The 15255-nt window shown below is 42.8% G+C and overlaps 1 protein-coding gene across 5 annotated transcripts in view; it reads left to right on the top strand.

Annotated features, from left to right (window-relative positions):
• Window positions 1-15255, top strand: part of KCNAB2 (potassium voltage-gated channel subfamily A regulatory beta subunit 2) — a 106070-nt gene that overhangs the window by 38008 nt on the left and 52807 nt on the right. For 2 of the 5 annotated variants that reach the window (XM_074975683.1, XM_074975685.1), the window contains 2 exons: window positions 4920-5039; window positions 5712-5753. In XM_074975683.1, coding sequence (XP_074831784.1) covers window positions 4963-5039; window positions 5712-5753 — 119 coding nt within the window. In that variant the 5' untranslated portion in view covers window positions 4920-4962. Of the gene's footprint in view, window positions 1-4919; window positions 5040-5711; window positions 5754-14691; window positions 14931-15255 lie in introns of those variants that run through there. The other 3 variants (XM_074975686.1, XM_074975687.1, XM_074975681.1) reach the window with 2 other exon arrangements.

A 15255-nucleotide genomic window follows, 5' to 3' on the forward strand; every position in this document is an offset into this window, starting at 1 on the left:
CACAGGCAAAAACCCAGATAACATGTTTTTTGCCTCCCTCCCCCAAGTGCTCATAACGGAGACATCCACTGTATAGGGTGAGGGCAGGGCATGGGTAATAACACATGGTAAAAGGGTGGAGAGAAGACAGCCTCTGACATGGCAGCAATTTGCATATAGGCCTAAAGCCTTGTCTACACTCACATTTCATAGACTCCTGGGGCTGGAAGAGACCTCAGGAGGTCGAGACCAACCCCTGCTGAAAGCAGGACCACCAACAATTGTTTCCATTTAGATAAACTAGTTTATTTAAACCGGTGCAAATCCCTGTGTGGATATTCCAGTTTCAGTGTGAGTGGCTTATTTTGGATTTATCTTAAACTTCTCCCTGATCAAGTCAAGATCATTTAAATCAATGGTCTGTCAGTGTTTCTCAACTTTATAAAGAAAAGTACCCTTTTTTTAAATACATATATGTAAAAGTAACCCCATACCTTTCTTGTGTACCCCAAGGGTACATGTACCAGCAGTTGAGAAACATAGTCCTAATCTGAGGTCTTGAAACAAGTGCCATTCAACCTGTCCAGATTACTGTGCGCTTTCCAGGAGTCAGGGTTTTTTTGCATACCACCAAGTTACACCTCACTTACGAAGTACTTACTTGCACAAATATCACAGAAGACTACTACTGAAAACGTGCTGGGTTTCTGCCATCTAATGATCAAATAAATGATTTGGAATAGAAATACTGTACTTACATTTCAGCGTAAGGCATATGAAGCAGTCAAAACAAGTCACTGTCTGAATGAACTTTTAGATTGCACTGATTTTACTAGTGGTTTTAAGTAGCCTGCTGTAAAAGTAGGCACATATCTAGATGAATTGAGGTACCCCCTGGAAGACCTCAATGTACCCCGTGGGTACACATCCCCCTGGTTGAGAAACTTTGGTCTAAGTGTTTACAAGCAATTTGCACTGCTTTTATTTATGCCCTTATAAAATTGCACCTTCAGTTAAAATGGTGTAACTCAGTGTGTGGGGAAAATCCTGCAGTTGCCCATGTAGATGCGTCTTTGCAGGACCACAAAATGACCACCTCTTTTAAAAAATTCAGGTTTCCATCTTTGCATTTCCTGGGCTGGCAAATCAGGTACCAGTGTGAAAATGAGGACAAATAACTGCGGGTTATAGCTCCTGATGCTTTTTATAATCCCATTTCTCCAGTCACACTGAGTTTGAAGAGGAATTGGATGTATTTTCTCTCCTGTCTAACCCAAGCACTTGAAAAGTATGCTCAGTGTTTCAAGCGTCAAACTTTGTAGGCCTGGATACTATGATGAAATCTGTGCTTGGCTAATGTAACCTTTACTCTGTCTGTTCTCTCACATTCTGCCCACCTCTGGATGTGTGATGGGTGGGGAATAAAAAGGGCATCCCCCAACTCTCTGCTTGAAGTGGGAGCAGGTGTGTTTTTCCAGCACTAAGTCTAACTGCCACTGGAGGAGCCCTGCTTCTGTTGCCTCTGCTGCCCTCTAGCAGTCGCACCATTTCAGAACAACTCTTGAGCATCAAAGGTACCAACTAACTGTGCTGGAGGAGCTATTCTCTGCCGTACTCCCCTTCGTGCCCTCTCCACCCTGTCATCCTAATGTCCCCCCTGTGCAATTCAGGCATGGCCCTTTCAGCACTTGTTTATACTGTTGGCTTCTGAAGAGCTATTTCTGTGTTCAAGGGAGTCGGGCATGTGTTGATTTAAATTGGGATGTAAGGATTTTGCCTAGTTAGTTGTAAGAGCAGACCCCCCACACAAAGTCACTCTGTTAGGCTTGCGTAATGGGGCAGGACTGACTCCCTGTATGTAAACTAGCCGTACAAGTGAGAACTTGGCCCTTGGGTTGTGTCATTCTGCAGTTTGGTTTCTTTGAGTTTGGTTGTTGGTATTCTTCAACGTTTTGTGGCGTTCTGGCTGATTGAAAACAGAGAACTATAAAGCTGATGTTTCTAACTCCCTCGTAGTAGCACCAACCATCCTCTGGAAACAGGCTCTGATTTTTCATCCACAGATTTGCTCATGTCCTGATTCATGGATATGCATGATAGCATGAAGTGGCTGCTCTGAGTTTGAGTTTCAGGTTGCAGGCGATGATTAACTGCTTCAGAATGATCCCTGAGTTATGAGCTCAGAGCAGGGAAGTCAAGAATCCTATGGAGCATGGTGGGGAGAGATTGCGATGGAGTCTCTCTAGTTTTGTTCACATTCTGCGTTCTGTTTTGTAGAGATTTTTATACCATGCTCATCACCACGGAATCTGAGAACCTTTGAATTGTACAATAAGCAATGTGATCGTCTGTGAGGTTTGTTCTCATCCTCTCATGAGGATGTGTTTGTGCACAGTTCATGCCAATGGGTTGGGGAAGTTCTGACTGTGTTTGTCAATCCAGCTGTTAGATGTTCAGCATGCTGTTGAGCGCTAGATAAATAACAATAAAAACATTTAAATTTTGGCTTGTTCCACAGCTGCCCATGGCCTAGTGGCAAAGGCACCAAGATACAGCAGCTTCTTCAATTGGTCACCTGGGCCATGCTTCGTTTTTTGTGCGTCTAATAGGACAAAAGTGTGTGTGTGTGTTTTTCAAATAAAGTGTCTGATCCAAAACTGGTAACAGAACATCTAGGTGGATTTAGGCTGCAGTTTTTGAAAGCTGCCTAAAGGCCTGGGTGCTCACCCTCCCGACTTTCAGCTGGGCTGTAAAAGTTAAGCAACTTTTGAAATCCCCTGGCATTAAATTGTGCATGCAAACCTATTCTTCCTTATCAGCATTTGTGTCTTGGGGACTATGTGGTTTGACCTCAAAGTTCTAAAGCATTTACATTTGTATACTGTTTCCTGAGTTTTGGCATAGTTCTGAAAAGACCATCAGACAGTCCACACTGGGACAGGCCAAAGGTCCCTTGAACCCGGTGTCCTGCCTTCTGACAGTGGCCTATCCCAGATGCCCCAGGGGAAGTGAACAAAACAGGTAACCAGCAAGTGATCCCTCTCCTGTTGCTCATTCCCCACTTCTGGCAAACTGAGCCTGGGGACACCAGGAGAAGGGATGAGGCTGGACTTTCCTGAGAGCTGTCTACATGAGGAAAACAATGCAAAACTTCCCCTCTGGAGCTATCATCTGTTCTCGCTGCCGGGGCCAGCACTAGGGCAGCCCTGCTGTGGACAGAATCACAGTTGCTGCTGCCATGCTGCCTAACCCTGTTCTGAACAGGTCACGTCAACCATGCGTCTGCCACCTGAAAAAGTGGTTGCCCCGTCCCACGTAAGAACGGACACACTGGGTCAGACCAAAGGTCCATCCATCCCAGTAGCCTGTCTGCCGACCATGGCCAGTGCCAGGTGCTCTGGGGGGGTGGACCGAAGACAATGATCAAGTGATTTGTCTCCTGCCATCCATCTCCAGCCTCTGACAATCAGAGGCCAGGGACACCATTCCTACCCTTGGCTAATAGCCTTTCATAGATCTAACCTCCATGAATTTCTCTAGCTCTTTCTTAAATTCTGTTATAGTCCCAGCCTTCTCAGTCTCCTCTGGCAAGGAGTTCCACAGGTTAACTATGCGCTGAGGGAAGAAGAACTTTCTTTTATTAGTTTTAAACCTGCTACCCATTAATTTCATTTGGTGTCCTCTAGTTCTTGCATTATGGGCACAAGTAAATAACTTCTCCTTATTCACCCTCTCCACACTTGTCATAAATTTATATACCTCTGTCATGTCCCCCCCTCAGCCTCCTCTTTTCTAAACTGAAAAGTCCCAGTCTTTTTAGCCTCTCCTCATACGGGACCTGTTCCAAGCCCCTAATCATTCTAGTTGCCCTTTTCTGAACCTTTTCTAGTGCCAGGACATCTTTTTTTAGGTGAAGAGACCACATCTGTACACAGTATTCAAGATGTGGGCATACCATAGATTTATATAGAGGCAGTAGGATATTCCTTGTCTTATTTTCTATCCCTTTTTTAATAATACCTAACATCCTATTTGCCTTTTTGACTGCCTCTGCACACTGCGTGGATGTTTTCAAGGAACTATGCACAATAACTCCAAGATCTCTTTCCTGATTAGTTATAGCTAAATTAGCCACCATCATATTGTAGGTATAGTTGGGGTTATAGTTATAGTTGGCTCACAAAGCGGGGAGCAGAAATAGGAGGGCTGGCAGATGGGTGATGAGGGGTGGAAAGGCTGCTGTATGAAGAGAGATCTGTGCAACTGAGATTCATTGGTTTAGAGAGGAGAGGAGCAAGAGGCGGATAGGAGACCAAAAGTGACGCTGTGGATACCACTAATTAGCCGTCCTTGGACAAGGAGAACAAGGGAACGTTAGGTGGAATTGACTAGCAGAAAATTTAAAGCCGATAAAAGGAAATGCTCCTCTTCGCAATTAACCTGCGTGCCTCAGTGCCATAATAGGTTGTTGTGTTGGCATGGCAGCATTAAGAAGAAGTTTGATGTGTACTTGGACAATGAGGATAAACTGTGCAGTTTTTTTAAATTGTGCAATTAGGTGAAAAGGTGTGTAACTTCTCTCGACTCAGGGCATAACCTCCACCCTGTCTGAGTGGGTGTCTCCCGCTGGGAGATTATTGCAGAGTTATCTTCTACCTTCCCCTGCAGCGTCTGGCACTGACAATGGACTCATGGTCTCATGACCAGCCCTACTACTCCCAGAGGTGGTGATCTGCCTGGTAGCTCATGGTGAATTAGTGGTAGAGGCAGAGTTAGAACCGAGATTCCTAGCTTCCATATCAGCTCCAGCAAGTGGGAATATTCCCTGCTCTCTAAGAAAGTAATGGGAGGAAGCACAAAAATTCATGTGCTTTAAAATGCCATTTATTCCGCCTGTAACATTTTATTCTGCATTTGTTTGTTTGTTTGTTTTTTTTTAGAGTGTAAGAAAGAAAACAGAGCTTGAAAACCGAGGCTGGCTCAATGTATCCAGAATCTACCACTGACTCCCCTGCTAGACTTTCGCTGAGACAGACGGGCTCTCCAGGAATGATTTACAGGTGAGCTGTTCATCCAAGTTTATAGCTTCCCCATCCACCCTCTGCATTGGAGCTGTCTTTGTTATGGGGAGCACGCTTTACATACTCTTTCTACATGAAGGTAAACCAATTGTCGTCATGGCCCTCAGAGGTAACAACTGTTCTATCATAAAATCGATGAATGGATGTTTGAAGGTACTTTCTGAAAAGTCATTTTTCAGATCTGTGCAGCCACTTGATAGCATAAGCAATATTTAAGCTTCCCTCAGAGCTTTAGTGCCTGTTACTTTAAGGAATGGATCACTTCTCAATTTCTTTTCAAATAATCTATTGCATTTCAGGATTTAAGAGTGTGTTTAGTGTATTTCATTTTATTTTTTTACCATTGCATGTCCTTCTGTTGTGTTGGGTGAGCCAGAATTGACTTGAACCGATTTTGTGCCCATAATACTTTTCCCCACTTGATGGCATTGTTGTCAACGTTTCAGAGCTTTGTAGCTCCTTTGGGTAAAAAGAAACCGTGAAGGCACTAAAACTGTTCTGAGGACTTGGAAGGAGATGAACTGCAGATGTTCACTAGAGCACAAAGATCTTTGCAAGATAAATTAAGACTGCATTTTCTGTTTCTGGCACTTCACAATTGTTAATGTGATTTGTGGACTATTTCTCCTTTCTTTCCCTTGCTGTCGGAAGTGCTCGGTATGGAAGTCCCAAACGACAGCTCCAGTTCTACAGGTAAAAAAGTCGTTTATTTTTCATTAAAGATGCAACTGAAAAGTAGTCCTGGGCATGATTATTGAAATGCACACTTTGGACGGCGTCTTCAGCTGTTCTGCACTGGTGTAATATTGTATAGCTGCCTGGCAGCCTGAAGGCATGCACCTGATCAGCTCTGCAATTCAAATTCAGCCAGTGGTTTGCATGGTTCTAGTTTTCATGCTTGTGCTGGAGAATCCTCTCAATTTTTTGTTTTGCGAAATTTGGTCTGTCCAGGCGTGGATTAGCTGAGCCATCATGTCAATGATTGAGAAGGCTGTGTTTCAGTTATCGGAGGTAACCTAAGTGTGCCGTTTCCATCCAATTATTTAGCAAAGTGTAAAGAGCCTTTGGGTGGCCATGGTTAGAAGTGCAAGTAACTGCAAGACCAGGACTGACAAATATTTGAAATTAAAAAATCCAGGACAGTTTAGTATATAAAATTGGTTGCAACTCCATCCCGTTCTTGTCCAGAGGGAAAGAAATCTGACCTGTTCATATAGCGTATCACAGGGGCCAGAAGGGATGGCACCATCTTACACCTAGTGAATTTTGGTGCTCCCATTTTTGGGTGTGTAGCTTCAGACCTCTGAACGGGGGCCGATTCCTGGATGGGGAGCTCAGCTTTTTCCAAAAATCGAGCCCCTTTAAAGGATTGCCAGTTGGATTGGTGAAAGTGCAGTTGTCCACGATGGGGTATCACATCTAACGCCTTGCTGAGCAAGAAGCAAAACCAAAGGCTGGAAGCCTGTGGCACAGAATTAATTGGCCCTTTCTCTAGGGTGAGCTTGGGGATGGTTGTGGCCTGATGGAGAGCTCTGTAGCTGGAGTGTTAGTCTGTGTGAATCCACCAGTGAAACATGTTTCCAGTGATGCAGCAGTTGAAGGGAGCCTGTAATCGGGGAGTGGCTGAGTGCAGCAGTGGCTCTTTCAGCCAGCATCACAGGACAATCGCCATTCTGGCACTCCGTACCTAATAATAAGGGCACCACCCATTTCAGAATAAGAAATGGAGGTGCCTGTGGGTCCTGCTGCCTTCAGGTCAAGAGCAGTTGCACAGAACGCAAGATTGCAGTGGTGTCAATACTGTGTCTTTGGACTCAACCACAACACATGCATATTTATCAGGTTGAGGCTGTTGTGGAACTGGAAGGATAAGTTGGCAAAACCCAGACCTCTTTGCTTTTCTCCAGAGAGCCCCTGGGCTCTGGTCCAGGTCCTGTAAATCTGGGTCTGTGCATTGAGAGAAACACCATTACCTTGCATATAAGATGAAATAATTTTTCTTCATCCTTTTACTGTCTAAAATCAAAGTGGTTTTTCCCCCGTACAAACACTGTGTTAATGGAGTGCTAGAAACTATTTGAACATTGCTGGAGAGTTAAGTTAATGATGTAACTGGCTGAACCACTTAGCCAGATATGAGCATGGATGGTAAGGAAGTATGAGGCTACCTTTCACATGCTAGCCCAAACCTGCCTACCTCTTTGCTAACTGATGATGTCAGCTCATAGGCGCACACACAAATGAAATCGAACAAGTACACTATTGAAAACAGAAGGGGAATGGGGAGCACAAGCGGGGGTAAGCAAGCTCGGAGGGAGAGCCATGTTAGTTTGTAGCATCACAAATAACAAGCAGTCCTGTAGCAACTTGAAGACTAACAAATGTTTTAGGTCATGAGCTTTTGTGGGCAAGATCCCTTTCCTCAGAGTTTAAAACAGGGCAAAGCATTTTAAACCACTGGTGAAGGAGGTTTTCATAGTGTTTCTGTTTTTGCAGCAATAAAGCTAAAATTTTATCCTCGTCCGTTACTAGACAGTTAGTGATCATTCAGCTATACTGACTGTACAACAATATGCAAAGCAGTGATTAAATTGCTAATTAAAGTAAAATCACTAATCATCAGTGTTGCACATAATGCAGATATTTTCCTGTGAATACTTTATTGCCTTAAGCAATCAACAGATAGTTTATGGAAACCTCAGGAAGTCTAGGCATGAAAGAAATCTAAGGAACCATTCTGATGAGTTGTTTGGCCCATGACCTGTATTGGTACTAGCCACTTCTGAGTAACATTGTAACAGAGAGGGAGCCATGCTAGTCTATATACTATCAAAACAAAAAGCAGTCAAGTAGCACTTTAAAGACTAGCAAAATAATTTATTAGGTGAGCTTTCGTGGGACAGACCCACTTCTTCAGACCATAGCCAGACCAGAACAGACTCAATATTTAAGGCACAGAGAACCAAAAACAGTAATCAAGGACAAATCAGAAAAAAAAGATCAAGGTGAGCAAATCAGAGAGTGGAGGGGCGGGGAAAGATCAAGAATTAGAGTAAGCCAAGTATGTGTAACATTGGAAGGAGATGTTGGATTAAAAATCAAACACACCTCACATGTTTTTCTCCTTAATGGGATTTCATGGACTTGCACTTTGTTTGCTTGATGTGTGCTCTCTTCAGGTGTGAATTTTGCATGACAGACTTGGGAAAGGGGTGGAGTTAGCGATGCAGTCAACAAACTCTGTCCTTTGATTGCGTTGTTAAGATCTGTAAATTGTGTACCTCGCCGAGCAGGAAAAGCAGCACTGATTTAAGGTAAAGTACTCCTCTGGTACGCAGGACGTGTAGCACACGGTATAACTGTGTACCAGGGACTACATGGATTATAAAGCAGATCAATATATGTAGCATCCTGCCAGCATTTCATAAAGTTACAACACATTCTTACCAGCTTAACATTTAGTGCCTATTTTGCCCGCACTAACTCACAGGTAAGTGCGCTGAGTGAGTCCTGGGGCCTTGGTGTGAACGTACTCCTCGTCAGCCAGCGTTACTCTGTTCATCTGTAGATCGTAATTCCCTGCTTTAGTTTGATACCAGTGAAACTCCACTGACTCCGAGGTAGTTACTTCAGTATGACAGAGGGAGCTGCGCTTCTCCAGTTTATTGATAGGTGTTTCTATAGCACTTATCACTGCAATATCTCATCATAATAACTATATGGTTTGTGAGAGGTGGAACTTACCACTGGGATGTGCCTGTCCATAACATCTGACAAGTATCTGCTTTATAAAAAAGTAAATGATGCCAGTTTTCATAAAGCAGCTGCACATCCACAGGCTTTTAGAGAGGGAGACAATCATGAATAATTTAGCTTCTGTTTGCTAAGAGGAAAATGCCTTAATAGAACTAATGGAGCTCCTGCTAAAGAACTTGACTCTGGAGTGACTTGTCTTATTCACCAATTGCTTTTGACATTTAGGTTCGACACTCCCATGATGGGGGGGAAAAAGGGCAGTACTTTCTTTTATAGCTATCTGAGAAACCCTAATAAGAACTTTTCTTTTAATGAGCAAGATTCCAAGAAACCGGGTGAGTTTGTGTTTTCCTGAAGCTATTGGAACAGAAGTACAGCATTCTTTTGGTGTTATTAAACATCTATGTCTATATCTGTGCTTTCTTAATGTAAAAAGTGGTCTAGAAAACAGTTCTCAGGATCTTGTATTTTTTTGTTTTAAAGCAAGATGCCTGCTGTGTTGATGGAGACAAACTCTTTTTAGTTCAGTTGTTTTCTCTCAGTAGGTAAATAGGAATAAATCTTTTACAAGAGAAATAGACGCCAATGCTACTGTGTGTGAGGTTAAAACTAATCCTGTTTGTAAACTGGCTGTTCCTACCTTATAACTGGGGCTTCTGGCTCTGAAAGTTACGTTTTTTCCATTTTTAGTGTTCTCTTTAGAAATGGAAATATTCTTAATGACTTTAGCTGCATGAAAGTGCATTCAGTGTTTGTGTGGTTTGTTTATATTTTAGAGAAGGCAGGTCACTTACCTCCAAACTGTTGACTCAAGCAAGTTCTTTGCTTATATTTTAAAGAATAAAACTGTTAAAAGCCAGCTACAAATATACTTACTATAGAGCATTGCTTTCTTAGTGTATCCTCTTCTTGGGCTGCTTTTCAAATGTGTGATGCATTTTTTTGGAACTTTTTATGTTTTTAACTGCTATACATGTTCTGGAAAATACAATTTTTTATTTGAAATTTTAACGCCCTTTTTGTGTGGTGGTTTGTTTTTTTTTGTGATGCATAATAACCGGCTGGAAATCTGAGATAATTCAACAGCCCCTTATGTATTTTTATATTTGTTTAGACTTTGACAAGTTTTTAAAATTGAGGTTTTGCTCTGTGTCTGTATTACATTAATTTTTTTTAATAAATTTAGTAGGGTGATGAGTTCGTGACTAAAATGGTTTTTCTCTACATTTGACATTTTCCGTTAACACTGCGTAACTGAAAGTGTGAAAACATAAGTCATTTTTAAGTTGTACCTCTATAGAGAGAGCCCTGTGCTCCTTTGCTCCGGTCAGGTCCATTGCCTGCTGATTTCAATCTATCTGATGACTTTTAATTGCAGCTCTTAGGACCCTACTAAACTAATGTGTAATATTATGGGTTTACCTCAGAGTCATATTAAGTTGCCAATCAGCATATAGAACAAGAACTGTAACAGCTGCCCGCCTATAGGGTACAACAGTGGGCTCCTTTCTTGTTACAGTTCTAAACTTAGTTCTAGCTCCTACGAAGTGTTCTCACTAGTTTGACTTGTAGCAGAAGATGGCTGAAGTATGCCTGGCATTTGTCAAGATAAAAATTATTAGCCTGAAAAACAGTTTTGTTGTTCACCCTTTGTTTATATTCCACTTTGTTGCCCAGGTTTAACTGTTAATCTTTCATTCTTTGTCCATAGAGACACTGGGCTCTAAAAGCAACATAGTAGTTCTAGAGACAGCGAAAAATTGTCAAGGAGAGCTATAGGTTTAGAGATCTTTGTCTTTTGTTGGAGGTTAGGAGCATGCCAGACCCAAGAACTCTCGTGAAGCTAGGTACATCAGTCCATGTGCTAGCAGATTTACTAATTTCTGCTTTTACCCTTTTAAGTATAGTCCTTCCTTTTGCATATCATCCAGCTCTTCCCTCTTTACTGGGTGAAATTCACATTGATTGAATCAGCTCTTATACCCTAAAACTGGTAGAACTGCTGAGGTGCTGCAGTAAAGCAGGAGGTGAAACAACTTTCACATCTGATGTGAAAGAACAGTGGCTAAAGAAGTGTGTCCCGTTGTTTAACTCCCCGTGTCACTGTGTGAAATTGTGGGATTTGATCACTACGTTATTTTTCTAAATCTGAGATTTTTAAAAGATTTCTTGGATTTTTTTTTATTACAGGCATTCCTATTTTTTTCCACATTCTTTCTTGCACACTAATGGTTATTGATCCCTTTGAGGTTTTATTTTGTTGAAAAAGAGACGCATCATCTGTGCTCCTTGAGACCAATTACCACAAAATTCAGCTTGCCTCTGATGCTTATGAGTCTGTCTCAGAAAAAGCAATTATAGAAAGTAGTCAGTGATGGTATCCTTGCATCTTGTGTTTTTTCTGAGAAAGTGAGAATTAAGCTATATCATCGCATCTAATGTACACGCGGGGTGTGGACCTTTTGGTACCACCTCAAGCCAACAGAGAAGCCTAAACGCTGGCCGCTGGTTTGCTAGAATTGTTTATGCTTTTACTGATGTTCCTGCTCCTCATCTAACACCTCTTCGGAGGCAAGCACAGCTAGATCTCTGAATATGTTGTCCCAACTGTGTAATTTCTAGTTCAAACCACATAGGCCAGGTTTGCACAAAATCCAGAAGGGAGAGCAGCCATGACACAGAGTCATCGTTTTCCTGGATACCTCCAGTGCTGAATTCAGGAGCTGTTCCTTGGGACCTCGGGACCGAAAATAGTAGCTTGGTCTGGGTCCCAATTACTTCCATTCCTTGAAAATGACAAAAAGCTGGAATTCTTCCTGCCCGGATGAGAACTAACAGCAGATTGCTTCTGAGTCGGGGTGCAGTTGTGGCTAACAGTTATGGTGCGTGCTGTGCTTCCAAACTGTTCTGCGCCACTCTGCTTCATTTGGCAAGGGATAAAGGGCACCATCTTCTCCAGTGCACTAACTGTGACCACAGGCACTGCAAAAATACTAGGGCCATCACTTGCAAAGGGGGAGCCTTGTCAGTGTCTAAACGTGTGGCCTGATTTCCAGTGACTCTGAGCATTGACTTCAATGGGCACTGTAGGCTCCCAGCTTCTTTGGCAACCATGATACTTATTTATGTGCCTATTTAAGGCCATAGAACTGAACTTTAGGTACCTGTAAAACTTCAGGTGTTTCAGAAGGTCTTAGGGAAATAAACTACGCTCTTTTACTGTCCTCTGTCAGCCTAAGGACTCCCTGCACCATGCTGTGGTGGGCAGGCTTGGTGTGCTGTCATTCATGGAGCCTAGTTGTGCTGCGTAGTCAGCAGGTTATTTCCATCAGCCCGCATTGAATGGAAATTCGATGACATGGTTCTGTGCCATGTAGGCTCCTGCAGAGGAAAATATTGGCTCACTGCATGGATTGCAGCAGTCTGCTGCATAGACGTTGCCGTTTCCTCTGAAGAGGGCTGCCAGCCAGCAGCGTGACTGCAAGCCCTTGTCACTCTGTTGTTCCCCTCGTGGAGCAGGAGTCTAGCTGAGAGAGGCTGCTGCATCCACAGTGAGCCAGACTTCTATGCACTAATAAAATTTTCTAACTTCTTCATTCCAGAAGGTGCATGGGGCATTTTGCCCTGACTGTGATGGCCAGATTCTTATCCAGTGTCAATCCACTTACATCATTCATGGAGTTCTGGCAGTTTGACACCAGATTACACTTTGACTTTTATGTTGCTCACTCACATCCATGCAGTGCACATATTTCTTTGGTGACATTTTCTAGGGAGTATGTACTTAAGCAGAGACTGAGTGGCGAACCATATGTGGCAAAGTGCTTGCAAACCAGCAAGCAGCTAAAAAACCCAGCGTCAGTGATGTCATCAGAAGAGCCATTAGGAACCTAAAGAACCACAAATTGCCAGATTTTTTTTTGATGGACAAACTGGCACAAATTCTTAATGAAGTGAGCACTTTGCTGTTTGATACAGTTCTCGTTTCCCTGCCAGAATTCATTGGAATAACTATTTCCAGTATCCATATTGCTGTGCTCTAACCAGAAAAGAGATGTTCAGTATGAAAATGTCTGACATCAGTCTGCCCTAAAAGGTTTTTGTGAAAGTGAGTCAGTACCAATTTCTAGCATATGCTGAAGTTTAGATAGCTGAAGAAATTTGTTTTTTTTTCCTGCTGAGAGAAGTAAATGGGGTAATCTACAAGTTTGTTGGCAAAAGCTTTAAGACCAATCAGGTAACGATGAATCAACCAGCAAAGGTCAAAATGCTTTTGCTAAAGACAGCTTAGATCTCTGAGCTTTCCAGGAGCTTTGGAAAAATCCCTATGTGAATGTAAAAACTATGTGCAGACATGTATTAAGCACACTTTCTACAGTGTGTGTGCATGCTTTGGACAGTGTGCAAAAGAGTGAAGTCCACAAGATCAAAACTGTGCACAAAACAGAATTGCCAGGAGGAGTTTAGGGTATTTGGAATGCTGATTTCTCTCTGCATAGATACTAGAAACACATCTTGAGTGAAGCAATTTGTGATTGTGCTTTTTGGCAAATATTGAGTGCAGGTGGGCACTGGAATCTTATATGGGGCCTTTTTTTTTTTTTGTCCTGTTGGAATGAAAATAATTTTCAAAAAGCAAATGGTGTTAATTGGATAGTGCCTTGGACCTTTCCGCCAGAGTCTAGACGACTGGTCTCTCCCACAGCTACCATGACCTCTTTCACTCCAATTCAGTTTTCAAAGTAACTGCAGTAAGGGAGAGTTTTTTAGCTATGCCATTATAAACTGGTGTTGGTGTGTCTTTTCTTCTGGAACATTTTGTAAATAATACCCAGCATGTATTCTGTCAGCTCGGTAGGTAGAAATCCTGAATCTTCATTCTTAACCAGGAGACATTTTAGGTGAGCTCTGTGCGTGAAGATATACCTCATGCAAAGCTAAGAATGCAGATGAAGACAAGGCGCCTTAGATTGTACATCTTTTTGACTTCAAATGAAGCATCATTATATTCACATAGTATATCTGTCTTGTGGTCGACTACCGTGTTGAGACAAGCAGTAGCAGTAACTCTTCCTAACTCATTACAGAGCAAAAGCCTCCTAGTGTCCAAGCCTAAAGGATCCAGCAGTTGATCCAGCTTCTGCTGAGGTCAAAGGAAAGACTCTCATTGGGTTCAGGGGCAGCTGGCTGTGCACTAGAGGAGCAATTCATTCTGTTTCATTTTTCAAGATCCCAGTGGTTGCAGAGTTAGAACCCCAAATGCCATGCTTGTTAGCTGTTCAGAATCCTCTGCAGTGAGAGTTTTTCCTATAGCTTCCATCCACACTGTCATGAACAAGTATCTAGTACTAATGCTTAATGTTCATTAAGCAGTGTGTCATTGTATGACCAAAAGTAGTTTCAAACCTTGCAACTGAACCATCCATCTGGCTCTGCTTTATTTCCTGCTTCGTTCTCTGTGGGGTTTGGATTTTAGGTGGAAACCTTTTGTTTTTGCTTAGTTAATTTAAACCTTTAAGTGTGCTGTATAAACGTAGCTTAGGCTTCTCTGTGACTTGCTAGTGACTTCAGTTTGCTGAGGTATGTGGCTCAGAAGTCAGGTTCTGTTGCCTGGAGCATATGCAAGTGTCGAGTCTACTTGCTGTCCAAGGCAACATCGTGTGGGCATAGGAGCCATTGCAATAGTGCTGCTGGTGTGTTTTACAGTTGTCGGGCTGGAGAGGAGGAGTTTTGTTTTTGTGAGTTTGTGTCCTCCCTGGGTCACTACTAGCTGACTGAGAAGGAATGACTGATAGGGACACATACATGCCTCCAGGAGGGCACAGAGCTTGTCTGTAGATTCAGTTAAGCATTTAATATCTGGAAAAATTTGCAGATTTCCAAATCAGGCAGCAGAATGCTGTCCATGACATACAGCGAGAGCCTGAGGAGCGTGGCCAGCCGGTACCACTCGGACTGGGGCCTCCACCAGGTTCGCCATACAGATGTGGTGGAGCTGCAGCGACTGCGAGATGTCCGAGTGGCAGCACAGGCCAGAAACATGGAAGAGTTCCTCAAAATGCACGGGCTCTCCCTGGAGGATTGCACAGCGCACAGAACGGGCATGAGATATAGGTAAGGCATGAACTTGCTTCCTATCTTTTATGTGGACGTGGAAAAGCCACAGCTCCCACCTGTTTCACTTTGGTCCAGCTGTAAATGAGTCCACACAGCAGCATGGCCTATGTGAACACGGGCTGCAGGAGACATTTCTAGGATATCACATCCCGTATATAAAACCAGTATTGTTTTTAGTCTCCCAACCCCCACCCCTTCTCCCTCTCCCATGGCAAAAAAATTCCAATGAGGAGAAAACTGAAGTATTTTCTGTTGTTTTAGTTAAACCTAAACAATGTTATGACATGAGTTGGGAACTCTGTGTGTGGACAAAGCAGGTGAT

This window comes from Carettochelys insculpta, chromosome 23 (genome assembly GCF_033958435.1).
Source record: "Carettochelys insculpta isolate YL-2023 chromosome 23, ASM3395843v1, whole genome shotgun sequence".
Taxonomy (NCBI): Eukaryota; Metazoa; Chordata; order Testudines; family Carettochelyidae; genus Carettochelys; species Carettochelys insculpta.